Below are 27,862 nucleotides of genomic sequence, written 5' to 3'. Positions count from 1 at the left end.
TAATAAAAACGTTTAAGAAGACAGGAGACTCGTGGGGGCAGCAAGCCATCAGGCTGTGGCTGCCGTCGACAAGGAGCCACCTCGTCCTAACTTGGCCCCGGTGCCAAACATGCTGCGCGACACCAAAGAGCCAGCCCCCACGAGGTGCCCCCACCCTGAGCGGCCAGCGGGGACCCTGCCCGAGATGTCGGGTGACCACCAGGGGTGAGGGCAGGCGCGGGCAGGGTCACCGTGGCTGGTCCGTGTTGTCCCACCTTGTGCCGAGACAACATTTAGAAACTGATTTCCCCAGAGCGCTCACTTTGGGACCGCCTCCCATAAAACATCTTGACACCTGAGAAGCTGGGTGAGCTATAACTGACGTCTTCTCTCCCACGATGGAGGGAGGAGCCTGGCCCCGAGCACAGATCTCTGCTAGTCGTGCTGTGGCCATCTGCACTGTCAACACATTAGCCTTGGCACAGGAGCTATAAGCTGGCACACGCTGTGTGACCTTGGGCAAGCTGCTTTACATCTCTGGGCCCGTTTCCTCACCCATCAAATGAGGACTGTGACAGAACCTCCATAAAAAAAAGGTGTGAGGTTTCCCGTAGTGACGCTGAGCACAGCGGCAGAGTAGCCAACAGCGCTCACACGTGAGCTGGGATTTTACGAACGGTTTCAGTGAGACATCACACACCGGGAATGTGCTCCTCAGAGTTCAGTTTGAAGGATTTTCACGACACACCCATCAACCAGCACCACCCAGACTAAGGAACAGCACTGCCTGCCCCCGCCACCTCTCCTGTGCCCCAACCCGGCATGACTCCCCTTCCCCCTACATGACCCTCCCTCCTGACTTCCAACACTGCACCACAAACTACCTGTACTACAATCACCAGTCTGTCTGGCTGCTTCTGCCAACAGTACGTCTGTGAGTCACTCGTTATCTCGGTGTGGCAATGGCTGGTGCATTCTCACTGCTCGGTAATATTCCACCACCGGAACGTCCCACATGTGCTTATCTTTTCTTCTGTCGATGACATCTGGATTGTTTTCCGTTTGGGGCTCTTTAACTGCTTGCTTTTTAAAATTTCTGCCATTTTAGGCTCCTATTTCGTGGTAATAATACCGACCCCTGTCGGAGGGCTTGGCCCTTGGGTATTCCTAGGTTCTGGACCTTGAGGGCAGGAGTCAAAATTATTTGAAAACTATTGTATGTGCAGGTGGAGGCATTTTTCAGAGGCTAGATCCAGTTTGCATTCGAGTTCTCAAAGGGTTCTGTGACCTGGTCAGGCCTTTGAGCTCAGGTGACACGTGGAAGATTCTTATTGAGGAAACTGTCTTTTAGGACCCTTATTTCACACTGGTGCAGCTGCCAAGGTGACGGCTGTGTGACACCATCATGAGCTGACTGGACAAGCCACCTCACTGGAGCACTGGGCAACTGGGGGGAACACCTTGCCCAAGAGTGCCGCAAAGCTTCCGTGACGTCCACGTCTGACACGGAGGAAGCAGCCATCACTTGTGGCTGCCACTGTCATCATTCTACGTCTTCATTCCGACTTGAGAGCTGTCATTCAAGGGAAGACCCTGTTACCTGTGGGAAAGCCCAGACTCAGGACATCCGGTGGCAGTTAGGGTTCAGCCACGAACAGGCTCCGTGGCCCCGGCCTCGGCTCGTGCCTGCGGAATCGGCCTCTGGTGCTGCTCGTGGCCGCCGTCTGAGCAGCCGCGTCCCAGGTAGCGTCCTCAATGCCGTCACCTGACGGGCCGCACGTGTCGCTCCCAAGGTCTTCGGTAAAGAGGTTTCGCTGAACCGTGCTCCTTACTATGCTTTGGTGAGCAGGATCTGTACGCTCTGACAAGTCTGCTGGCTTAATAAGTATCATTACCCGAAGGCGCTCCTTCCTTCCCTGACTTCCACGTCTCAAGCTGTCAGCTGCTGTCAAACGCAAACCAAGATGAGAAAACAGCAGTACCGGCCCCAACCACGGTCCCTTGCCGGGGTCTGGGGGAGGCTGAGGCAGGGCCCCGACATTTCCATCCCCTCGCAGGCCGGCACACCCTGCTCCTCCTCCACAAAGGAATGAGGGACCCGGCGTGTCAAACACAAGTGAGGGGCACTTCGGGGGCTGAGGGCAGGGGCAGGAAGTGATCAAAGGCAGAGAGCGAAAAAGAGAACTAGTGGAGGGATTAACTCTCCCAGGCCAGTGAGGAATCAGGCCATGACGTCCCCCACCCCCATTTCAATGACCTGACAGTTGGCACAGCCCTTGGGCCGGTCTTCCTTTCCCACGCCAGTCAGACAGGCGTGGTCCGGACGGACGGTGGCACAGCCCACCCTCAATGCCGCTGACAAGAGCCAGGCTGCTGGCAAGTAAGCATCAAAGGCACAGCAAGGGCTTGGGACGAGGGCCGCAAACTGCCCACGAAGGGCTGGCGACAACACAGGATGCTGCCGCACTCCTGCCATTGTTGTTCTGTCAAACCCAACTCGGAACCTCCAGCCCCTTCAGGAAAACAAGGACTCTCTCCCTTCCTACACACGCCACGGCTCTAAGAGGGTTAAAGCAACCCGCCCAAGTCCTAATGTTGTAAACATTTATTTAAAAAATACTACAGAGGAGAGATGTGGATTCAAAAAACAGAGTCATATACAGAAACAAAATGTATTGGACCAGAAAAAAAAAAAGACACCATAGGCATTTGAGAAGGGAAGGTAGTGGAAGACTATTTACATGTCATTTATAAAAGAGCAAGTCTACGAGAGTGTAATACCAAGGTATAAATGCAAAATATAGTGGCAATCATGTGAAAAACAAGAGAGACCAGTACCTCACAGAAACAGGAGGCGGGGAAACCTGGGGTGGTTTGTCTGCTTGGTCTGCAAGGCCACTGGCGGTGTTCTAGCACCTCCCTCAGTCTGTGTAACACAGCAGTCTGGGGTGGGGCAAAGAGGTGACACGCTGTGAGAACAGCGTAAAACGGTCCAGAGGAAACCATCTCTACCCGAGAAACGAAATACAAGTTTAGGTGATGAGCATAAAAGTGGGGCCTGGGTGAGGTCACGGCCAGGAGAAGGCGTGGGGAGCAGAAGGCGGTTCTGTCCTGGTTTCTCCAAGGTTGTTTCCGGGCCTGGAGGAAGGCCCAGGCAGGTGCCTGCCCACTCTTCAGTAGCTGCTCTAGGTCAAAGTCAAGGAGACTTGGGTCCCCGCTCAACCAGCCTGGTCCTGGGCAGCCAGGGGAGACGGCTCTTGTCTGGGGTTTCACTTTGTTTGTGGTTTTCTTCATCCCTGGTGAGCCCAACACAAACATTAGGCTAAGGGTTGGGGGTGGCGATTTGGGAAGACGTCTGCCCACTGGGGTGCAGCCAACACTGGATGGGGCTTTGGTGCCCCCAGTCCTTTCCTCCTGTTTACATGCTGGGGCCCAATGTCTGTATTGCAGGCAGCTGTGCTGAGGGCAGAGCTTTGAAATGCTTCAAGAACTCCAGAAAACCGAAGACTGGCTGTCACACAATAAAGAGCCCTGCAAGAATCTCCTTTGTCTTAGAGGAGTACAAGGGAGGGGGAGATCAGTCAGAAATCAGACAGCATCTTTTCAGGTCACCTGGAAATTCAAAAGTAAGGGAACCCTGGGCCCAGGGCAGACCCCTGCCTGGGCCCAGCACGGTCTGGAACCGCGATTCACCCAACAAGCACCGCCTCCCGCCTCCCCTGCCCCCATATGCTGGACAGCGACCCTGCTACCCTTAAGACTCAAGCTTTCTATCCAGGATGAGCAGTGCATGTCACGAGAGAGCAAGCGACTGGGCTCTGAGGACATGCAGAGAATGGGTGACAGGATATTCTCCCGCGTCACAGGCCTCTTCAGCTTCCCCACCTGACCTGGGACCCAGAGGCTGGTTGGTGATAGCACCCCGTTTTACCCCCCAGCTCAAGAGCTGTTCTTCACATGAGGAAATGGTGAGGGCACCAGCCCCCAGCAGCAGTGGAGCGCAGAGTGACCCGCTGGCAGAGCTTCCCAGGATAGTTCTGGAAACGTGGCTTTAGGACAGGTGGCAGGAGAAGGATGAGGGCACAGGCTCCCTCCACTGGGTGAGGGTGACAGTTCCCAAGGCCTTGGTGACACAGCTCCCATTCAGGGTACTCGTTCTTAGGGAAAATGGAGAAGGAGGCATAGCCAGAGGAAATCCTCCAGAAAGACAAACTCAAAGGAAATGCTCACCGCCTTCCCGGCTGGCCGGAAGAGCTCAGTCTTGAAGCACTCTGTGGGGAGGAGGCTGGCGCGCTGACTGCAGTCCCCCGAGTGGGGACGCCACAGACAGAGCTCGGGACAGCGGCAGCTCCGGGAGCCCAGCTGAGGAGAGGAAAGTGCAGAACAGCTGGTGCACAACACAGGCGGCCCAAAGCTCTGGGGCCTAGGTCCCAGCTCACTGGTCCCGTGTCAGCCACCGTCTGGGGCACGGCAAGCGGCTGCAGCTGGCCTGATGCCCGGCTTCTGCTACCTCTGTACGATGTCACTGATCTCTTTCACGGAGCTGAGGAGTTTGCTGAAGTCCTGAGTGGCCGCTGGGCCACTTCCCGCTGTTGCCGGGCAGATCTGAAGCTCCCGGAGATTATTCTCCAGTTTGTTGATGGCCTCGCGGAAGGCGAATTTGTTCCTCATTTGCTGGATGGAGTCCACGTAGCTCACGCAGAACGTGTAGAGATTTTTGCCGGCTTCCAGCACGGCGCTGTGGCTGGCCATCTGCTCGGAGTTCTTGGAGATGGCCAGGCACAGGGCCTCGGTGCCGTCCAGGACCACGCCCTTGGTGACCGTGCCGCTGGCGATGCGCTCCGGGGGCTGGCGAGTTTTCCGAAGAGACACGCGGGTCGATATGAGAGGGATGAAGGCGGTGGAGGACGGCGGGTCCCCTGCCAGGGTGGAGGATGCCGACGGCAGTGTGCAGGGTGTGGGCGCTGGGCTGGTCGGGGTCCCCACTGGCTTGGCGGACGACTGTGGCTTTGGCATGGACGGGAGCACGGGCTTTTTGACGCCCTCTCCCAGCTGGCTGGGCTTGGCAGCCTCACTGTTGGCAGCATCCACGACCATGGGCAGGGGTTTTGCCTTCCCGCTGGCGCCTGCCTCCCCGGCTGCTTCCTGGCTCGGGCTCTGACAGGGCTTCCCTGCCTTCCCGATGGGGGCTGGTGGGGGGGGCGGGGGGGCAGGTTTGAGCCTGGACAACTTCCCCTTGTCTCTCCCTGGGGACTCGGAGGGGGCCTTGTGCCGCCTCAGCCTGCACTCCTCGGCAGGACCTTTGCTGGGCCCTCCAGTGCCGCCTGGCCCCGCCCTGCTGCTGGGCGGCGCTGACTCGGCCGTGGCAGCTGTCCCCGCTGTCCCCGTGGCACTGCACTTGCCGGCCTCCTCCTTGTGGGGAAGAGCAGAGCAAGCAGCCACCACAACCTGCCTGCGGAGGAGCTTGGGAGTCAGACTGGGAGGGCTGGAGCCCGGGCTGGACTCGGCCGCGTCCTTGAAGACGTCATCAGCTGCTTCCTCCGTCTTCTTCACCAGCCTGGGCGGGGGCGTCACCGTGCCCCTAGTCACCTGATCAGACCTGTTCTCACTGGCGCGCTTCCGCGGCAGAGCTGGTTTCTCAGTCCTGTGCCCTCCGAAGGTGGAGGAGTCAAACTGCCTCCCCGTGGACTGCAGGTCCCGCGGCAGCGTGACTGACTTCCACTCCGTGTCCTTGGCCCCATGGGGCACGCAGGATGCAGAGCAGGACCTCAGGAAGCGCTTGCTGGAGCTGCCGCCACTCTCCTCTTCGCCTGCTGCTAATCGGCTGCTGGTTAGCGTGCTGGACTTTTTCCACAGGTGGGGAGACCGGAAGCCTGCAGCCCCTGGCTCCCGGAAGGCTCCGTTGGGGACACCAGCCCCGCTGCCGGGCTTTGGGGACTTGGCTGGCTCGGCTGTGTCCGAGGGTGCGAGGGCTAGCGCCCCATTGCTGATTTCGCGGCCCTCTTCCTCTCCCACCGCCTTGCGCTCTGGCTGGCCGTCCATCTCCCGGAAGGAGCTGCTGCGTTTGGGAGGGGTTGGAGCCGTTTTCTTCTTCTTCTTGATCAAGGCGCTAAACAAGTTGGTCTTTTTGTCTTTGGGGAGAAGGCGTTCATCTTCATTAAGGCCACCATCCTGGGGACCTCGCTCTTTTCGAGGCAGCAAAGGAGACACAGCAGGCTCATGGTCCAGAGGATCTGAAACACAGTGGGAAGGGTTTAACCAGTGCAGACCAAGGGCTCCCGAGCAGGCGGGAAACCTCGGGCTGGCCGTCCACTCTCTGCGGAGCGGCCCCAGGTGTGGGCTCTGAAAGCCCTGCCATGACTGCCCGCTCTGCTGTTCACCTGAGTCCTGGGCAAGTTACTTCCTTTCATTCATCCTCAGCTTTCTCGGCAATACAATGGAGAATAATAAAACCAAGCCATAGCATTGTTGGGAGAATGTAACACAACAATGAACGTGGGGCATCTGTCACAGCTCTTGGAACAGAATTTCTCAGTAACTGCTGTCATTGTTAGTATTCTTATTAGGAAGAGCTTAGGTCTCTCTCCTTGAAGACAGCAGAACAAAAAGCCGGGACGTCCCCGTCTCCCCCACCCCTGCACTGGTTTCCTTTATATCTGCAGAGTCCCCTCACTATCTTGTGAGTAAAAACTATGACACGGCCGAGCAAAGGGTCATAACCTGTGCCTCTCAGACCAGCCAACTGGTGGTTTCTACAGGGTGTGACCTGGAGGGAACGGGACACATCCCACAGAGTGCAGTGACACTGGGCCATTATGCTTGGGAAACAAGAAGGGGTGACCTTTTCCAGTTTTTAAATCATTAAATATGAGTAATAGCTCTAAGAAATCTTTCTGGTGTTGCCAAGCTCCCTGCTAGTGAATGACAGACCTCTCTCTCAGGGGGCAGCTGCAAAAAGAGGGGAGATTTTCTGTCACACCTTGTAACTCAGAGCAGAAGTCCAGGGGGCATTTATCAAAATATCGGGCGGCACGCAGGACATCTGACTCAGGGAAAGCGGGGACTGCCCCACAATTTAAGCCAGAGGAAGAAGGTAAAATTGTAACGAATCGTGCACAGCTCTACCACAGCGCCAGTCAGCTAGCTGACACCGCGGCTCACCTCGAGATTAGAACCAAACACCCCTCGGGTGAATACTGATGGGCACACACCCACATGGCTGCTCGTCACTGGCCTTTTAATAAGCCCGAAGTTTCCACAGTGGCTTCTCCTCCTCTCCACTGCTCAACTACCTGAATCACGACAACTAAGAGAAGGACGGAGGGGCCAAGGTCCTGGGTAGTTTATATGCCATGGCATCTCCAGTGAGGTGACCCAGAGGGGTGAGGAAAGAAAGCATTGTAATTTGCAGACATTTCTTATGTAAACCTTTTAAGTATATATTTTTGGTTTATTTTATAATACACTTAGTATATTTGGGCAGTAGTACATGTATATACGATATACAGAGGGAGCCAAAAAAATGCATACACATTTTAAGGAAACACTATTAAAACTGTAATACTCAATATATACCCATAACAAAAGATGAACACAAGTCACGTGTGACTTCTGCAATGACAAGCGGTGCTCAAAGTGGTTCCCATCAGCGTCCAGACATTTCTGATTATGGCGAACTACTGCTGGAGCAACGTTGACCAAAGAGTCCGCTTGTATATTTTTTTGGCACCCCCAATATATATTAGGTTGCACATTGAACTTTTTCTTATTAATACGAGTATATGATGAAAAACTTGGGGATTGTGCCTCCAGATCCTGCTGTGGTTAAGCATCCCTAATTCCCGCTTCGTCCTGTCCCTTCCCACTCAGGCTGTAGTCAGTCAGAACATCCCCTAAGAGCCCCTACAAACCAGATGCCGGCCCACCTCAGCCGGTCTGCAGCAGAACCCACACTTCTGGGGTTCTGGGGGGACAGGGGACCACTGCTCCATCACAGCGCCTCATTCCGAGTAGAGCCTGGCACACAGGAAGCACCAGACCAGTGCTCGCTATTACGATTCCTGACCATATTGTGAGACCTCTCCCGAACCACCCCCCTCTGCCTTGCTCTTCGCAAAGACCCCAGAGGACAGCAGCTCTGGGCCACAGGTGTCTCTGGGTCCCGTCAGTCCCAGTGAGCTGCTCCTGGCAGTGCTTCCACAACAAGCTGCTCTCCGCCTGATTCAATACTCACTGCTGCTGTATGTGCCCTGCACGAGCACCAACCACAGCGCTGTAGTGACACGTGAAAAGGTGGGCTCCTTCTCAGTGCGTTTCAGAAGCACCTCTGCCCATCAGACTGAACTACCTGCTGAAGCCAATGGCCCCTAACGATTCCCAGAGGGAGGGTGGGATGCTGCAGGGAGAGAAGAACCTTCTCCACCGCTGGACAACTAATGGGAGTTTGCCTGCCTTTCTGTGCAGGCTGCGCGCACTGCTCCCCGTCTGCCACCCTGGCCCTAAGGGCACTGACCCTGAGCCTGCAGTGGGGGTGGGGTGCAGACATACCAGGCTCTCCCGGGCCCTTGGAGTGGGGTGTCTCGGGCACGTCGGTGGGGTCTTTGTGTTCCACAGCTCTCCTGGAGGTTCTTGTCTTGGTGGGCAGCTCTGGGGCCTGCAGCAGAGTGCTTGCAACCCCTCGCATGCCTTTTTTCCCCAGTTCCTTTTCCACTTCTAAGAACCACATACACACACACACACAAAAACAACACAAAAAGCAGCAGCCATCAGTAATGCTGTCATGTTGGTATGTTGGTTTCCTTTTTTTTTTTTAAAGTAACAGTAGTCACCTACACAGTTACAGAAAAGAGATACAAATGCTGAAGAAACAGCACTTGGTAGTTTTCAGAATTCTGCATGGCTATAAAAGACAGAGAGCTCCACACTCAACACCTCTGCCCAGGTTTCTGGTCTCAGGTAACTTGCTGGCCCACGCACTTCGACCCAGAAGTGAACCAAAGGACCAGAGCTGGAATCCCACACAGCCATCCCTCCTACCCCAACCTTTCACCCCACTGCAGGCACCCCAAGGATGGGCACTTTACCATCTGATATGCTGGATTCCTGGAACATAGTTTCAAAGGCTTGGTGGATTTCAGCAAAGGAGGGCCGGTCAGAGGGATTCCACTGCCAACCTGGACAGGTGAGACCTGAGTCAGACCCTCTAGGAAGCCTGGCTAAGAAGCGTGGGGCTAGCCATTCTCAAGGAAAAGTCGAGAAATGAAAGAAGCACTCCATTCCTGCTACCCATCTTTTGTTGTGACAAGCTAAAGTGATGAATGCCACTGCGTCCTATTATAGACATTAAAAATTTGAAAAGACTTTCGATATTGGCAGGAATATGGACTGTAAAACCCCAGAGACGCTGACAGCCAGACTGCATTTACAAATATATCTTTCCCAACCCAACTCTATCAAGTGCAGAAAATTACTAAGCCAAATAGCTCATCTTCTATCTGACCCTTACTTCATGGTTATCAAAGGCCAAAATCCTCATCAGTAAAGAAACGCGAATCAAAACAAGATTAAGATGAGGACTGAGGACTGATGGAGCCCAGGGAGGGTGAGGACACAGTCCTCACACTTGCGGTGGAAGGATAAACTGGTGCAACCTTTTCAGGAGAACAAGTTGGTAAAATTGATCAAAATGTAAGATGCACACAGCCCTTTGAGCCAACAGTTCAACTTCTAGAAATATCAGCACAATGCACAGAGGTATATGTATGTATGAGGGTGCTTATTCCTGCCTTGCTTATTAATGGCAAAACCCAAACGAACGTGTAAAACCACCAGATGTTCATCAAAAGAGGACTGGATGAATGAATAAACCATTTAATGGGATGCTAAATAGCTAGACAAAAATAAGAGGGGGTGGAGTGAGAGGGGGATAAGTAGAGATAGAGATTTCTTTGAATTATGGACATGGAAAGATATGCCTATTACACTGCTAAGTGCAAAAAAAGTTGCAGGTATGGTTTCATATGTGTAATAAAACCAACGAGATAAACGTCCCCTGGAGTATTTACCTACTACAGCAGAATGTTTGTATTTATTAAGAAATCCAAGGAATTTATATTTATTAATAAGAAATCCAAGTTTGGTATCCATCAGTCCCAATTTTGCATTAAAAAACAAACCAAAAAACCCTCACACGTAAATATATGTATAAATAAGATGTATAGAAACACTGAAAAAAGTCTGGAAAACAGGTACCAAACGGTTCCATTTGTTGCCCTGAAGACTGGGAATGAAGAAGGGAAATGCAATACTTCAGTGTCCTACTTTACGCATATACTGCTGCAGTGGCGTGTCTTACAAAGCCCACGTATAACTTAGAGCTGGCGGGGGAAGCTCACATGCTCGCATGAGTTCGTAGACCTTCTCCGGGCAGCCTTCCGGACGCTCCATGCGGTAGTCTTTCTCTAGCAGCTCATACACCTGGGACAGGTCAATTCCCGGGTAAGGTGACATGCCATAGGTAGCAATTTCCCAAAGCAACACTCCAAATGCTAGGAGAACAAAGAAAGGAAGGTTCTTCAAAACGTGTGAACTATGCTGCATTTACAATTGGTTACCTGTGTGGCAGATATCAGAAGTCACACCCTCAGAAGCAGGCCAGGCACTGACATTTTACCAGGCTCTTAATTACCAACAGCCCAGGACAGACAGAATGCCACCTTCAGCGTGCTCACAGCCACAGGCTAGAAGGCGCTGGAAGAGAAGAGGACGGGGCGGATCAGCCCCTCCAGATCTCTCAGGAAACGTGACCGTCTTGCTGGGACATGTGGTGGGGAATCTAAGGCTGGAAGTTAGGAGGCCACTTCTACTCCCAGCTCTGTGACCCACTGGCTCTGTGCCTCAGACAGGCCACTTCTCCTTCCTGGGCGTCGGAGATTATCTCCAAGCCCCTCCCAACTCGAAACATTTCATTAAAATCTTATGAAATCTTTGAAAGTTTTGAAGGCCCAGAGTATAGCCTTGAAACTCCAGACCCCATTGAAGGAAGCAAGGCTCCTGGAGAAATGGGTGGTTCAGGTCTAGGGCAGGGGGTGACACTGGAGTATCTTATCATTACAGACAGCACAGATGCTTTCGAAGACTACAGGGGTCCTGTCCAAAGGACCAGGAGCAACGTGAAGTTCCCACTGGTCAAAGATGAGACAAATACCAATAAGGAAAACATCTGCCCGTGAATTAAAGCACATCACATATATCTAAACGCATTATATATATGAGCATTCATGATAATATAAAAAAAAAAACACAAAAAAAACCACCACCAAAAATCTAACTGGTCATCATTGGAAGGTATTAAGAAACCAACTCATTGTGAAAACTGGTAAATAATGGCAGGAAAGCAAACACTTATCTTGCCTTTCCTGTATGAACTGTACCCCTGAGTAACCAAACAGTAGGTCAGGTAAAGTTTCTTCTTATAGAAGTATTAAGCCAATCAATGAATAAGAAATGACAGAACTAGAGAACTACCCTTTGGCAATGCCTAAGAAATTAGTGGATCTAGGTGCTGGGTATCAATAGCTGTTAAAATTATTTAAAAACAGAGAGAAAAATCAAGCATTATGTACATATTGATGAAAAAGCTCACCACCGCCTATGAAGAACTCTTAACTAAAAGGAAAAAAGTCAAACCTGAATATGATTAAGCTGTCTAGATACAACTACCCATTTACTTGAGATACTTACGAGCGAGGAACATATTAAATCACACCACGGGGATACAATGAACATCCAGAATGTGGGAAACTTTAAAGGACAAATGACAAGATTTGTTCAACAAATAAGCAGCGTGGGAAATAAAGAGATGGAGAGGGAAGTTACAGATTAGAGGAGTCTTAAGGGACATAACCAATCACATTGTGTACACCATATTTGGATCTCAATTCAAACAGACTGTAAAATAAAAGTACGACTTTTCTGATTCAACTGGAAATTTAAACACGAACTAGACAGTTGATAATATTCACAAATTACTGTCCATTTTGGGAGGAGGGGCAATGTGGTTATGAGAATTAAAAACGCCATCTTTAAGACACTCACACTGAAATAGTTATGGACAAAACAGTATGATGTCTGGGATTCGCTTCAAAATAAGTGTCAGGGGAGGGAGCAAGGCACAGAGGGTACAAGGGCACCACGAGGCGATGACCAGGGAAGCTGGGTGATGCGTGCATGAAGCTCGGCAGGCAACTGTCTTCCTTAGTATATATACACTTAAAATTTGCCATAATAAAAAGTTCTTTAAAAAAGTAAAAATAAAAAGCGGTCACATGAAGCTTCAGGGCCCTATTAAAGCCCAAACCAAACTACACAGCACTCGGTGCATTAGAGGAAGCCTCTGGGTGCCTGCAGGGTCGGCCAGCTGCCCCCGCAAACCCAAGCAGCACACTGAGAATGAAGACAAAGATGGTAAGTTTAAAAAAAAAAAAAAAAGTTAATCTGAATTATTTCGGAAGAAAAAGATCGCTTTTACTTCATTTTGGAGAGAAAACGGGAGAAAAGATATTCAAACAAAAGAGAAACAAAAAAGAATTAAGTAATGAAAAATAAAAGGAATGAAAGATGAAGTAGAAAAGCAAAGGAGAAACAGGAAAACGGAGAAAGGGGGTCCCACCCTGGGCCGGCAGACAGGCCAGAGCAGCAGCCCTTACCCCAGACGTCGGACTTGATGGAGAACTTGTTGTACGCCAGGCTTTCGGGTGCAGTCCACTTGATGGGGAATTTGGCCCCGGCGTGGGCTGTGTAAGTGTCCCCCGTCATCAACCTGCTCAGGCCGAAATCAGCCACCTTCACCAAGTGGTTTTCCCCTACCAGGCAGTTTCGGGCAGCAAGATCTCTGGGAAAGGAAAAAGTCCATCCATGAGAGTTCCTGGCTAGCTTTCCGGCTTTGCAAACCCACCACTGCTGGGGAAAGGTGCAATACTGACAATGGAAAGGGAGCCTGGTTCCCCAGAAACTTATGTTAATTCCTCACCGGGGAGCAGCGCCCATCCCTCAGCACCCACCTGGGCTCCCAGCGCACTGACAGCAGCAGAGGTGGCCCTGGGAGCCGGCACCCCGGCCCTGTGACCTGGAGCAGATTAATTCCCCTGAGATGCAGTTATGTTATCCGTAAAATGAAGATGAGAATAACAGCGCCTACTTCTTAAGGTTGTTGTGAGTAGTAACTAATTAATATGTAAAGTGCTTCAACTGATGCCCAGAAAATAGTAAGTGTCATCTAAGCGTCTGTTTGGTTATTGCTACTCTACGCAGGAACCAGGAACGAACTTATAGGACAGTCCTCGACCGGGGGCAACTTACAGCCCAGGGAATCTCCACTTGTCCTCTCCAGACTTGGGAACAAAGACCACGGCATTCTTCACCCAAATTGTGTTTCCTACTTTCCTCTTTCTTCCTGATGCTTATCCAAATGTATCCTAAGAATTGCTCCTGTCTAATTAGCTTCTCTCGCTTCCTGATTCTACCAGGGAGGTAGGAGTCTAATCTTCGGTCATGAACGTTAACCATGAACTCACAAGGCAAACAGGAACCGAGGACTGAGAAGAGGCAGCAGCTAAGGCGCTGGCTGCAGACGACAGCTTGAGCATCAGCAATCAGAGAAATTAAATACACAAGAGTTGTGCCTAACAGGATTTTGGTAAAGCATTCAGAGTTTGCCCGGATGAAGAGGGAATGGACCTAGACATGCGAGGCAAATGGGAAGTCAAGAAATCTCAATTTGCAGCCTCACAGGGTTCGCTCTCCTGAGTGACAGGAGCGCCTGAACCGAGCTCCCACGGAGCGCAGAGAATCTGTCTGACAAGGAACCGCCAGCATCTCACACGTGCTCCTCTTATTCCCCACTATGAAATCTCATGTACAGGTTTCATAGTCGAGATAATTGGACAGGAAAGGTCACAGTGGTGGCAGAGAGAATGTCTTGTATGAACGACTCTGGCAAAGCCCACAGGCTCTGCCCTGGATAGGCTGTCACTCTGCTAGGAAGCCATTTCCACCAGCAAAGAATGTGAAGACCAGGATAATTGTGGCGCACCTGAAGGTCACAACACTCCGGGCTTTGAAACAGCAAAGACACTTCACTTAGAGCCGCATCTACACAATTCTGCCAATTGTGGAAACATTGCCGAGGCCGGTGACAGCAAGTTAAGTGGAGAATGAAATGATAATAAAGAGAAGGGAGAAAAAAAACACGCAGCACAAAACCGAAACCCATGCACTGGCCGCTCTTGCCGTGTGTCAGGGCAGGGCCACCCGCTCCGGGGAAGAGGTCACTACGGCGCCCGCCGGCTGGGCTCGGCGGAACAAGGAGCACTCGACTCCTTGTATGAAACACTGAGTATGCCCCTTAGTCCAGAATGGTTCCGAAGCGGACTGTTTCTCCCCCAGGATTGCCTGCTCTGTGTCCAGAGTCTAGGTCTGGCTGAACTGGGCCCTAGACACACACCCAGAGCTGGCCACGTCGGAACCCACCGCTGCGCTCTTGTCTCAGACCTAACATGTTGCCAGCACTGAAGGGAGAGGCCGAGCGGTCACCCCTCAAGGTGGGGCCTTTTACAGAAGGGTGCCGGGGCCCTGTGGGGAGGCGGCCTCGGCAGGCTCCTACCTGTGGATGAAGTTTTTCTTCTCCAGGTACTCCATGGCTGACGAGATCTGCGTGGCCATGTACAGCAGCACCACAGCGTTCACCTCCTGCCGGTTACACTCTCGCAGGTAGTCCAGCAGGTTCCCATACGTCATGAACTCAGTGATTATATAGAACGGGGGCTCCCGGGTGCAGACCCCTGCCAACGAGACACAGCACAGGCATCAGAAAGGACTGGACCTCAAGGAAAAGGCTTCTGAAATGGATCTGACTCTGCCCCCAAGCCCTGGACTCAGTGCTAAGACGGTTCCAAGCACCTGTGACTTGAGATGATGTTTCTGGGGGGGGAGACAGGGGGTGGTACATGGCCTGCTCTTTTCTTCCTCTCAAGCCAATGAACTTAAACAGGAAGAGGCTGCCACCGAGTTCAGAAGCAAAGGCCAGGCACACATCAAATGGCCTAAATCACTGTTCGTTTACCCCGGGGCTTATGTCTGATGGCTCTGTCTACTTCCAGAATCACTTCAGTGAAGGAACTCTTGAAAATTCTTAAGTTTCGGAAGTCAATTTGAGATTTGCATTTGATGCTTGTAGGTATTAAAGTAATAAAATTCACACACACACCTCCGTTTACCGAGGGCTGAATGTTAGTAGAGAACAGATGTCCAAATGAGAAGAATTCATGTAGCGAGGCAGCCATCTCCTCTTTGACAGCACCTGGATCACCCCAGCGGGTTTAATGCAAAGGCCCCCCCTTCCGAGCTCCTCGCACTCACCAAGTAACTGTACTAGGTTAGGGTGCTTGATCTCTTTCATTACCGCAGCTTCCTTCAAAAACTCTTCCACCTCCATGGTGTCCTCCTGTAGGAAAAAAAGGTAGTGAAATTACTTCAGCAAGGACTGTTTACGTGGAAAAGTACACGGCGTGAATGGTTAATACAAACTGGAGCTTTGTCCAACGAGCATCCTGGCCCACAGTTTTGGCCACCACACCACTCTGGGCGGGTTCCATGGCAGCCAATCGTTGCCTCAACGGCACGATGAGTTCTCAAACCCTTAGGTGTTGAACTTCTGAATTCTCACCCAGGGCAATACAGCAAGGGTGGCCTGTATGTTGGCGGCGGGCTGGTGGCAGCTGCTATGCAGACTGTATTTGTTCCATCACCTGTGGAGTTTGTGGGGCTGGGGGACATGAGTGCAGGCAAAACCACGATCTCCCTCCGGAACGGCTGCTTTCCGAGGGGTCTTAAAATGCGTGACATAAAACAAAAAATCATTTGAAGAATCTGAAATGTACCCGATTTAAGGGAAGAGACCCTGGTGACACAAAAACATACTGTACTACCAAATTAGAATGACGCCTCAAAATATGGCAGAAACAGGACGTGGAGCAGCTGAACACGGTGCCATGGGGCTCGTAATGAAGCCGTCACCACTGTCAGGTCAATTACTCCGATTCTAAAATCATTGTCACCAGCAGCTCCCCTAACACGAGTCACAAGGACCGTCAGCAGCAAGCTCGCAGGGAGACGCCAGAGCCGAGGTGGTGGCATTTGTACATGTCCTCATGTGCGTCCAGTCCTGGCTCCCGTCCGGAGTGCTGAGTCGCCTGGCCGGCCCTGTGATCCAAGAGCCTTGCTGGGGCTTACATCGGGTAAACCTCTTTTTGACTTAAAGGACCCACTGTCCTCTGAACTGACCCTCAAAACAGGAAGCGGGTGGCGGTAAATGACACGATCTGTTTGCTGTGAGAACTTGGCTACAAAGGCCCACCAGGGAGGCAAGAGCCCACCCTTCAAGTTTCCACAGGGAGTTTGAATTGTCTGAAGAGAAAGACTGTATGGGAGATGGGGAGTGAACGTCTTGAAAACTAGCCTCCCCCAAGAAGAAAGCTTTATCGAGTTTATTGAAATGTGGGACCTGCCCCTCGGGGCGACCAGGCTCTAAGGTGTGCTTACGGCACAACTGCCCAGGATTGCCGCATTCGCCGCTGGCCGCGGATCTGAGGGAAGACTTCCAGAGGACAAGTCAACCTTCACTGAGCGCTTTCTTGCTTTGGCCAATCATGTTTACAAGCCAAGCATGACCAACGAGTTACGTGGCAGCCTTTGCTTAGGGCTCTGAGAGACGAAACTCAGGAACAATTTACTGCTCTTTAAAAATGGCGAGCGGCTCTTAATGTCAATTAAACCTCGTCGGTAGCCTCTGTGTCAGGCTGAACGGGGGAAAGGCCGCACTGCCGCCACCGCCACGCCATTGGCTGTTTAATTCTTCCGAGTCCTCTCTGCTCCGTAATATGCTCAGCCGGCCGTGCCGTTCTGGCCGTGAAGTGCTCTGATTTACCAGGGGGACACGCTAATGTCAAAGGCCTGCCAGAATCGGGGGAGTCCATGCTGCACACGTAAGGACGGGCTTCCAGAACCCTGCTTCGCCAATAACATGTTCAAAAAGTAGCACTCAAACGAAGCTTTCTAGACAAGTGGAGTTTTTCTTTTCTTTTTTTTTAGAGCACCATACAAACTACGCACAGTGATGTCATTTCAGAAATATCATCTGTCTTATAGCCACTGACACTTCTCTAAAAGAACCATACTCTAGATCTTGAGAGGCTTGGACATGCGAAAAGAACAATACAGTTTTCCAAGGCATCCATCTTCTCTTTCTGTCCTTTTCATTCTTTCACACACACACACACACACACACACACACACACACACACACGTGACAGTATAAATAACTCCTTGTTTCTTTCTTTCAGGACAACCAGTGTGAATGAACCTGTCTCCCCCTGCTGGAATCAGACTTGGTTCAACTTATTATTTAAAATACGAACAGCTTACTACATTTGTAGTTGTGTTAAACTGTAAATATTCCAAATGCTACCATCCTGTTACATGCCTTTACTCTCATTTAAAAACTTTCCATCAGTTTTTTGAAGAGAATTCTTCTATTTACGTAGTAAAACAAAACTAATTCAGATTAATTAGGGTGAAGGCAAACTTTGAGTAAAAGCTGTGAAGTCCAGCCTTGTCTCAGAGAGGGAGACGGGTCACTGGCCAGACGCGGGTGAACGTCTCGGCTGGTACAGCAGAGGTTGAGGACGGCTTATGAGCCACGCCAACCGAGCTCTGCCGCTGTGGAACCAACTTACTTACAGGACAGATCACAGACAGGGTAGGGTACCTCTGAACTCCTGCTTCCTCATCCACAAGACAGAAAGAAGAGCAGTATGTGCCTCACACACAGAGTGCTAAGAGCAGTTCTCAGACCACGGTCAGCACCCGTCAGTGCAACTCACTGTTACTCTTAAGACAGGTGACCTTGACTCCCGAGAAGCAGACGGAATAGACTGCCTGTATGACAGACAGGCTGGTGTTTAACACTGTTTTTTGGTCCTTCTCACAGATATACTCTCGTAGACTCAGTATCTCACAAGTTTGTTCTAACCAGCTTCGTCCTGTTTGCTCACTGGCCTCACCCCCAACAGCAGGTATTCAACAGCATAAAACAAGCATTGTTTCTTAAACTGGCTCTGCATCCCGCTGTCACTGTATAGCTTTCAGTGCTCTCGCTGCCTCCCTCTCAGCAAGGACACATGTCCCTGGATCGGGGCTCCCGCCTAGTTTCCACTTTTCTGGTTCTTACCCAAATGCGAGGTGAGCAAGGCTACAATCAGTGAAGTACCACCCTTCACCCATCAGGTGGACCAAGGTCCGACGTGTTTAAAAACACACTGGAGAGAGGGGGCAGAGTTTCTGAGCTGGACTGAGGAAGGTGGTTCACAAGCCAGACGTGGGACCTGAAGCTCAAGCAAAAAGTATATGAGAAACCACCTCACAGAGGAGCCCCCAGAAGTCTGGTCCCCAAACACGGCAGCTGGGTCTCGCTGCACAGCCAGAAGAGAACCCAGTGTAACAGCAAGTGCCACACGGCAATGGTGGCCTCTCCCTGGTGCACACCCCCCGCGTAGTCACATGGCCACTGCGTGGGCCGGTCTAGTGTCAGTGCTGTCACGGAACCTTTCCTTCTCTGCTCGTTTCTGAGCTTGCCAATAAATTTCCTGGGGGAAAATGACAAAAATAAACCCCAAAGCAAAGCACACTGTGTCAGTGCAGGGACGGGAAGCAGGCACTCCCCCAACACGCGCGGCAGAGCGCAGACAGGTACGAGCTCCTTGGGAGGCTTTGGGAGTGTGAGGAAGACGACAAACACACACGGCCCCTGACGCAGTCGTTCCCCTCTGAGTGCTGGCCCTCCAGGACACTGTCCCCTGTGTGCAAACAAGGAGAATCCCTGCAGCACTTCTGTAACAGCCACGCACTGGGAAGAACGCAAATGCCCACAGAGGGCTGCTACATGCTGACATCCACCACATAAAAACAAGGCGACCTTATGTGTACCGACAAGGAACAGCTGTGCGGATACAGTCAGTGGACAGTAGGCTACAGACCAGTGTCCACAGCATGCTGCCATGTGCTTCTAATAATGCACACACGGACTATTTCTGTAAGGACACATATCAAGGGTGGAGGAGACTGTGCATGTATCACCCAGTTGAAAACTGGTAAAGAATTGGGTACAATTTAAGACAAAATTTTATAACAACATAATTTTCCACTATTTTAATGGTAAATTTGTCAGTTTACGATTCACTCTTAGCGCCACAACTAGATTAACAGCAGGTCTTTGCTAATTCTACTACTCATACAACTGCTTCACAGAAAACAACTGACTCACAAACTAACTCTTGGAATAGCTCATGTGAAACTTGGGGCTTCTGGTTCGTGACAGCTGGTTCTCTTGGGCACATCCTTTAACACAGATAGTACAGGGCTAAAGCTAAGCCTCTGACCTACAGACTCTTGTCAAAATTCAAACTAGCAGGTCCCCATCAGTGGGCCGTGGCTGTAATTCCAGTTCCCCATCCATAGGGGTCAGCCTAGCACCTCCTTTTTTCCTGTGCTCGGGTCTTAGGCCCTGAAGGTGTGGACCCAATGCTGCCTAGTGTCAATATGGAGTCGCGGTTAAAAGTCCGGCCTTGCTCCCCCTGCTGGCTAAGGAGGAGCTGGCACTGCCCTTTGCGGGGCCAGCAAGGCAAAACAGGCAGGACAGGGAGGCAGGAGGGGACCGAGACTCAGGTGCCCAGTGAGGACTGGCATGGAGAGGTGAAGAGGTGCTTGGTGAGAACCGCTGAGCAAACGAAAGCTGGAGCTGGAGCTGCACGGGTTTCCCAAGGAGTCTTGAAGAGCAAGGTAGATCACAGCTATAGACTCTGAGGGGGGCAAATGGCGGAGAAGGGGAGAGGGGAAGAAGTGATTTTTAAGATACGTAACTGTGGTTTATGTGTATTTTTCAGGAAATATGAGGAATAAGAACCTTTATTATTATAAATAATAATAATAATAATTAATAATAAGGCTTAGGAGCAGAATGTCTGGGTTTGAATCCTGGCTCTGCCTCTCCTAGCTGTGTGACACCAGGCCAGTTACTTAACTTCCCTGTGCTTCAGTTTTCTCAACCTTGAAATGGTGCTAATATTATTATCCTTCTCTTGAGATTGTTGTAAGGATTAAATGAGATGCTATTAAGTAAGGCACTCAGAACTCTGCCAGGCATGTAGTAAGAGCTCAATAAATGTAAGCCATTACTGTCATTTAGAACCCAACTCAAAGTTCTCAACTTTTGTAGTGGAGATAAATGTCCAACACACTAATACTAGTAATCTTATCTGACAAATGGGGAACATATCATAGAGATGGTTTTTGTGCAGAGTGGTGAGGCAGAAAGATAAATTATTTATTTAAGAGTTCCTTAGCACCACATTTTGGGTTAACATACCTCTAGAAAATGAAACACTCCCCTTTCCCTAATTAGCCACTCAGAGAATTCCACAAAACTAGATCCTGTAATTTGGGACCATAAATTAATAAAGATCTTAGGGAAAATCATTAGAAGTATATAAGAAGTTTAATAACACATCATTAGAGAAGGATATTCTAATAGGCACCCACTTCCAGATAATTCTGATTCACTGATAACAGAAAACCACCGCCACCACCATCACTACCACAGCCATTGCCACCACTGCCACTACCACCAGCACCCCTGCCACCACCACCGCCGCCACCATCGCCGCCACCACCACCGCTACCACCGCCACCGAGCTCCAGGAGGTCCCACCTCTGGAATCCTCTTTCTTCAGTCGTTCAGAAAACAGGGCCACAGCATTAGCTAGTGGGCTGGGTTCTCCCCACATTTCATGTTGTACAAACTTAATCTCTTTTTAGTTTTCAAACGAGCCTTGCCTGGATTGAAATCTAGTGTGTTTTGTGCGTTTACTCTTCCTTGTTCTATTTTTGCAAATCCTGGCAAATGAGTGGGTGACGCGTAGGCCTTTAACGGTTTCCCAAGCTAGTCAAGGCCCGGTGACCGCGCCTGGTCACACGCCTCTCCCTGTGCCCACCCCCTCTGTGAGAGGAGGGGCAACAGATGTGTAGTTCTTTCTAAGGCTCACCGACGTAGCCATCTTTGGGAAACGCCAATCCTACTGTGTTTCCACGAAAATAAGACCTAGCCGGACAATCAGCTCTATGCGTCTTTTGGAGCAAAAAGTAATATAAGACACAGTATAATGTAATAAATATAATATAACATAAATATAATACCAGGTATGACATAATATAATATAATATAATACCAGGTCTTATATTCATTTTTGCTCCAAAAGACGCATGAGAACTGATGGTCTGGCTAGGTCTTATTTTCGGGGAAACACGGTATCATCTTATCCCGGTGCGTCAAACCCTTTGATGAGCCCCACTGCCTCCAGGAAAACCCCCAGCTGCTCAGCTGGGTTCACGCCTGTGCCTTGTGTCCTCGTTGCCCTCCACCTCTCTTCTGACGTCTGTTCCCTTGGCCAACTCCTGCTCCTCCTACGGCCCCGACTCACCATTTCCTTCATGTGTTCTCCCCACCAAGCAGACCTCACCAGTCCCCTTTCATTCCTGTGAGGTGACACAGTGCCAAGCTCATGCCTAACGTGGCCCTCGTCATACTGCACTGCCATGATTTTGTACTTGCCTATTTCTCTTACTAACCAGACTATCAACTGCTAACTAGACTATTCTAACTACCTAGACTAGCCTGAAGTCAAAAACTCTGACTAATTCATTTTCACAATCCTAGTGTTAAGCCCAGGGTCTGGCAAATAGAAGTGAGAAACTCGATAAATGCTTATTAAATAAAAAAAAAATCCTATCTGGAAAATGTCGAGGAGTCCTCAAGGTGACCCCAAGCCACGGCCCCCTGACATAAATGTCAGTCATGCCCCAAGGACCAATCTAAAGAGACACAGTGCCAGGAAGCCACTTTGGGTTTCTAGGACTAAAGAAGGTGACCTTTTCTCTAATGTGTCACTTTATATCAGCCAGAAAGCATACTTCCCATTTTGCTGTGCTTGAGAGGAGCCATCAGGGAAGCACCAGAGCCCCTAAAAGAGGAGCGATTTGGCTGCACTGGACTCAAAGCAAGCACTCAGCCGACTTCTGAGAAGTGTACACACAGTTGAGTCCATTTTCCCCAACAGTAGATGTTTTCATTCTTTTTCTTTTCTAAAAGCTGCACATACGGGCTCATCTCGTGATGTCTGGGCACAGGTTGACACAGCCAGTTCATTTAAAACAAGTGAAAATAACGCAGGTCAACACTAGGGGACACTCTCACCACAGGTAAAGCGCAGATCACATTTTGAAGAAGGCTGCAAACTAAAACTCCTTCCCTTGGCGTCCTAAAGATTTCACAGAACTTCAAAAGAAAACTTCAAAAGAAAAACAAAGCGCCTGGAAACCACAAACACTGTGCATTAGTGGCGAGGGTGCAAGTCACAGATAACAAGAAAGAAGGGGGGAAGGGCTGATCTGAGTTAGTAAGAAGCCTTAATGTTTGCTTCATTCCAGAAGTCTGGACACACAATACAAAGAACAGGAACCTGCTAGGAACTAAGCAGCACTTGCATTTCAAATCTGCCAACAAAAATCCACAGAAGAGCTGAGCGCTTTTTGGTTAAATCTCCTGCTTTCAAAACTCAAAGTTTTTTTTTCCCTCCTTCTCTTAACTCTCAGTCGGAAGTGATCCAAGTGCCACACAAACAGAACGGAAACCCACAGCTTTAAAAAACTCTTGCCCTAGAATGAAAAAACTTCTCCAAATGACTAATCTTTTCACACCAAAAACCACAGCACTTCTCAGTTCTCACCCGATGTGGAAACACACTGAGATTATGAGAAGAACTCAACACGTCCAAAGACACAAAAGACTGGAGAGTCATTTCCTCGGACCCGATAAGCCCTGGGGCCTGTGTGCAGGAGGCCGCTACCTGCCCAGCAGCAGACAGTGGGGCGCCGGGAGCAGCGGTGGCCCTACCCGGACGCCGGACTGTTCGAGGCGGTCCCGGGCCTACCTTCAAGGTCTTCACGGCCACCGTCAGGCTGTACTTCTTCCACACGCCTTCGTACACCTCCCCGTACTGGCCGCCTCCCAGCTTGTGCTTCATGGTGATGTCCGTGCGCTCCATCTCCCACTTGTCATAGTTGGGAGACACGCCGTAGACGGTGGGCTTGTTGCGCTTGGGGGCTGGATAGTGGAGAGTGGTGATGAGCCCGTCTGCCACAGTGGAGTGATGATGAACCAACTCGGCCAAAGTGTTGAAGCGGCTCTCTGAGGAGACGTAGAGCTGAGGAAAACAGGGACAGCCTTCAGGCCACAGAGCAGACACCAACGCAAACAACGCCAACGAACCAGCTTTGCTGCTAACGAAACGCGATGCACAGCGAAGCCTCAGATACACGTCTCTCCACCCAGGCCCAAGCGTTGAGAAAATCACTTAGTTGTGCTCCTCTACTGCTGTAATGGACTTGCTAAAGCAAAAAGATGCACTCAAATGCCTCAGGGCCTTTGCACCTGCAGCTCCCCCTGCCTGAAATGCTCCACCTACCTAATCCTCACACGCCTGCTGCCCTCTTACCGTGCTGAGCAGAGTGTAACTGCCCAGGACATCTCCCCTGACCAGCAGTCAAAAGTCATCACCCAGCGCTCGTCAGCATCACCTCCCACTTCTCCGCATTGTACTCACCACTAACTGATAATTCCTCGTTTATCAGCTCGATCACTGTATCTCCACCTACTAGAACCTCAGCTTCATGAGAGCAAAGCCCTAAGCTGTTTTTATCCCATAGCCCCAATACTGAGAACAAGAAATGAGTACAGAAGGGTACTCGATAATCGTTGTGGATTAGTGAAGAGCAGAGCTCAATGATTACTTGCGATTGCGAAAAAATTTTTAAAAAATGATTATGCTTGTTACTAAAACGTATCGTGATTACCTATAATTATATAATTATCTAGAACTAAAAATGATCTGATATGAAAATCACTCAACTCATAAAAAATGACTAAACACACAAATCTCCTTTTCATTCCTACTCTCTTGGTTTGAGCTAAGAAGCATCATAGATCAAGACCTGCAGTACACCCCGTGACCCAGTAATACACCCCGTGGTTCCTTGGCCAGTGCTCTCCAGGAACAGAGCAGGGGCTGGAGGGCTGCCCAAGGCCATCCAGGTTTTTCCATGGCCGGGAAGGCAGGAAGAGGGTTTTCAGACACACGCACATGAGTCTCCTGTGAGATGGACAGTGGTGAGCACCTGTGCAGGAAGCCCCTCCACAAGGAGTTCTCGTCCGGACCAACTGAGACGAGAGAAGGGAAAGGAGCACACGACAGAGGGCGCAATGTGGATGGGGACAGCTATCATTTTTCTTCTCTTTTTATGCAAAAACAATTCCACATTAAAATCCACACAGGATGGGCTGGCCTGGTGGCTCAGGCGGTTAGAGCTCCATGCTTCTAACACCGAAAGCTGCCAGTTTGATTCCCACATGGGCCAGTGGGCTCTCAACCACAAGGTTGCCGGTTCGACTCCTGCAAGGGATGGTGGGCTGCACCCCCTGCAACTAACAACGGCAACTGGAGCTGAGCTGCGCCCTCCACAACTAGGACTGAAAGGACAATAACTTGACTTGGAAAAAGTCCTGGAAGTACACACTGTTCCCCAATAAAGTCCTGTTCCCCTTCCCCAATAAAAATAAATAAATAAAAATAAAATAAAATCCACACAGGACAGTGGGCTTCAGGCACATATGGAATCTACTGGCTCACTAAGGGCAGCCAACAATCACTGCAGGTGGAAAGGATACTTAAAAGCACGACTAGGTGTTCATAAGACTTGCCCAAACTGCAAAGACGTGGTAAGGAGGAATACAGATCTAGAAGACTGGTGAGGCCAGGGCAGGAAGGAGAAAAAGGCACAGGGTCAGTCAGCTGTAGGTGTAACATCTCGTTACTTTTAAGGAAAAAAAAGGAAGAAAAAGCCTGAAACACGCATGGCAGGGCCAAGACCATGGCTGCTGGTTATGGTGGATGCCATTACTTGCTGGATGTTTGTAATATCAGGTAATTAGAATATTTTAAAAGAGAGAAATAACAACATATACAAGTTGATACCTTCTATAACCCTCAAGAAGGTAAGCAGGATTCATTAACAAGGAGATTCTCTCTCTCTTTCTCTCTCTCTCTCTCTCTCTCTCTCTCTCTCTGTTCTGGGGAGATGACACACATGGACAGTTAAAAGTCAGGCAAGCCAATAGCAAACTCTGGCTCAGAGGTTTTATAACTGACAGTCTTTTCGTAGCGATCCTACTACCCTAAGTGCTGAGTGACCTGAGAGCTGTGCGCAGACTCCACAGCCGGAGGAACTTGTCCCTCCGAGTGGCAGGCCCTACCCGGGTGAAAAGGCGGTCCACCGGGAGGCCCCCGTTTACAGTGGAGAGCCCTGAGGAGACACCTCCAGGTGAACGGCTCTAGGGACGAGCTGCGTGTCATGCTCAGGCCCCTGGATTCGTGCGCGAGTGCTGGCGGGCGAGGGAGCGGAAGTGAGCACTACCCAGCCTGCCCTCAGCACACACAGCCCTCGCTCACCAGTGCAGTTCACAAAGGCTGGGTGGGTGGGGTGCGGGGACAGCCCCCAAGCCCCGCCCCGTCTGCAAAAGGCTGCCCGCTGCCCGCTGGCCGAGGACTTCACTGCACTGGTACCACGCTCCAGCTCAGCCGATGGGTGCTCTCCCTGCCAAGGAGTGGTGAGAAGAGAGAAAAGCCGCTCCCAGAAGCTGCTCCCTGGATCAGAGCCCTCCCCACCCTGGGAAGCACAGGCACAGTCCAGGGCTGGCCACCGGGGAGCGAAGCTCATTACCTACTGTCCCCAGCCCAGAGATCATGGGCCTTCAACCGGACACAATGGTAACGCCTCCCAGGCCCTCGTTTATGGAGAATTTGCTCCTGGTCTCATTTGATTCCTTCATGGGCTCCCCAGTTAGAGATTTCAGAGTTATGGATGGTTTCACTGAATGGGCAAACTTTATCTTTTTCAATAATTAAATCCACAGACCCTATGACTTAGTTCATCTTCCAACACAAAATTTATATACTGACACTTATTAAATACTAACGCTACTTTCCCTTAAATGCACTGCACAGCCATCCTCAAACAGTCAAGTCTGGTGGCTTCCTTCTGATTAGTTCCAGTTTTTGAGCAGCATTTGCTAGTGAACTGGGTAACCGTCCTCAGGAGTTCCTGGTGTGTTCCGAGGAGAAAGTGAAATTAGCGATATGAGTGGCCTGTCATAATGCCATGTACCTGGTTCCATAAACACTCTGGGTGCTCAGTGAGGGCTGTGCCTTTCTAACTGCGCAGGAACCCAAAGGACAGGCCTTGTCAAAGCAGCTCAACAGAAAAGGCTTTGCTCCTGGCAGCCATGCCCACAGGCCTATCAGAGCTTGGACCTGTGTGCCCACTAGCGGCCGCAGACCCTGGAGTCCCACCGTGGACGTACTACCTACAGGCTGCTGAGCCAGGAGCGCCGTTCCCCCGAGAGCGTCTCACACGCCAGCAGCAAAGCACTACTTAATAATTAAGCAGCACTTAATAACGCCCGCAGTCTCCTCAACAAGGGAAGTCAGCCACGTTCTAGCAGGCTTTTCCCCCAGATGCCTGAACCTGTTGGGCCAGGGAGGGCAAATCTCAAAATTCAAGAGGTTATACAGTTGGCCCACCCTGCCACCTCTGCTAAAGCCTAAGACAAAATTCCATTCCTGTCAACCTAAACCTGTCACTTCAGCAGACTGTGAAAATGTCAGCTGGGCATCTCTTTGAAGAAAAGGGAAGACTCCACAAGGGCTATTAGGACTTGTGGAACTTGACAGCGGCATCTCATAGAAGTAAATCAGGTGTGGACCCCAAAATCGGAAGAACTAAGAACGATTTAGGCAGGGGTGGTGGAGAAAATCAGTCTTGAATTCTGCTATGCTGACAAAGGATTGCAAATTTTGGGAAGACATTCAAGAACGACAACCAAATCCCAGGGCATCTGCAGATTTCAGACAGGACTCCCGGGAAACTCTCAGAGTCCAGTGCGGCGCTTTCAGGAGTCCAGCTTTAAAGTCCCCAGTCCTGGCTACGGGCCCTGAGCTGGTGGTCCTGGACTGGCTGACTGGTGACAACTGCTGCCAGAAGCTCAGGGACACAGGGAGAGAGGTACACCAGGGCCTTAGCGAAGAATCTTCTAAATTCACTTCTTTTCTAAAGATCAGCTCATTTGAAAATAAGAACTAAATTTCTTCAACCCCAGCCTGTCCCTCCTACCAGCCTTAAATGTTCCCCTTAGAAATCCTAAAAGGATCCCCTCAAAGCTCCGCTTGGAGCAGCTCCTCAGTGCCAGGCTGTCGCCTGCATCACTGGAGTACCTCCCCATGCAGACACTGTTCCACTCCTTTTGGAATGTGCTCCCACCCAACACAGGCAGGAGCCTCTGCAGAGGGTCTGCCCGATGACCCTGTAGGCCCAGGAGGCTCCAGGTGCTCAGACAGCTGGAGGGAGGGAGGGAGGAGGGCGAGAAGCCCAGAACTGTCTGACGAGCTGCCCGGGGGTGGACAGTGCTTGAGCAAATGAACTCCCTGAGTTCCACCCGGAGTGAAAGGAGCCCCAGCACACACCAGCTTTTAGACAGAGGGGTCGGCTTCCTCATTGGCTGACTCTCAAATTCTACAAGTCATGCATCCCACATGCAGGCCTTGCTCCTTCTGAGTTGTCAAGCGGGATCATGCCTGCTTGCATCTGTTCCAAGAATGTGGAC

The 27,862-nt window shown here is 50.6% G+C and overlaps 1 protein-coding gene across 3 annotated transcripts in view; it reads right to left on the bottom strand.

Moving 5' to 3' along the window:
• Positions 1 to 2,566: 2,566 nt before the first annotated feature.
• ABL1 (ABL proto-oncogene 1, non-receptor tyrosine kinase) overlaps positions 2,567 to 27,862 on the bottom strand; it is a 118,301-nt gene continuing 93,005 nt past the window's right edge. For all 3 annotated transcript variants that reach the window (XM_033122466.1, XM_033122467.1, XM_033122468.1), the window contains exons 4-11: positions 23,079 to 23,351; positions 15,397 to 15,481; positions 14,642 to 14,819; positions 12,687 to 12,871; positions 10,374 to 10,526; positions 9,063 to 9,152; positions 8,527 to 8,691; positions 2,567 to 6,212 (exon numbers count right to left, since the gene is read on the bottom strand). In XM_033122466.1, coding sequence (XP_032978357.1) covers positions 4,486 to 6,212; positions 8,527 to 8,691; positions 9,063 to 9,152; positions 10,374 to 10,526; positions 12,687 to 12,871; positions 14,642 to 14,819; positions 15,397 to 15,481; positions 23,079 to 23,351 — 2,856 coding nt within the window. In that variant the 3' untranslated portion in view covers positions 2,567 to 4,485. The remainder of the gene's footprint in view (positions 6,213 to 8,526; positions 8,692 to 9,062; positions 9,153 to 10,373; positions 10,527 to 12,686; positions 12,872 to 14,641; positions 14,820 to 15,396; positions 15,482 to 23,078; positions 23,352 to 27,862) is intronic.

This window comes from Rhinolophus ferrumequinum, chromosome 12, assembly GCF_004115265.2.
Source record: "Rhinolophus ferrumequinum isolate MPI-CBG mRhiFer1 chromosome 12, mRhiFer1_v1.p, whole genome shotgun sequence".
In the NCBI taxonomy this organism is placed as follows: Eukaryota; Metazoa; Chordata; class Mammalia; order Chiroptera; family Rhinolophidae; genus Rhinolophus; species Rhinolophus ferrumequinum.
The sequence above is the reverse complement of the archived record's forward strand: the minus strand, read 5'-3'. Positions and strand labels throughout refer to the sequence as shown.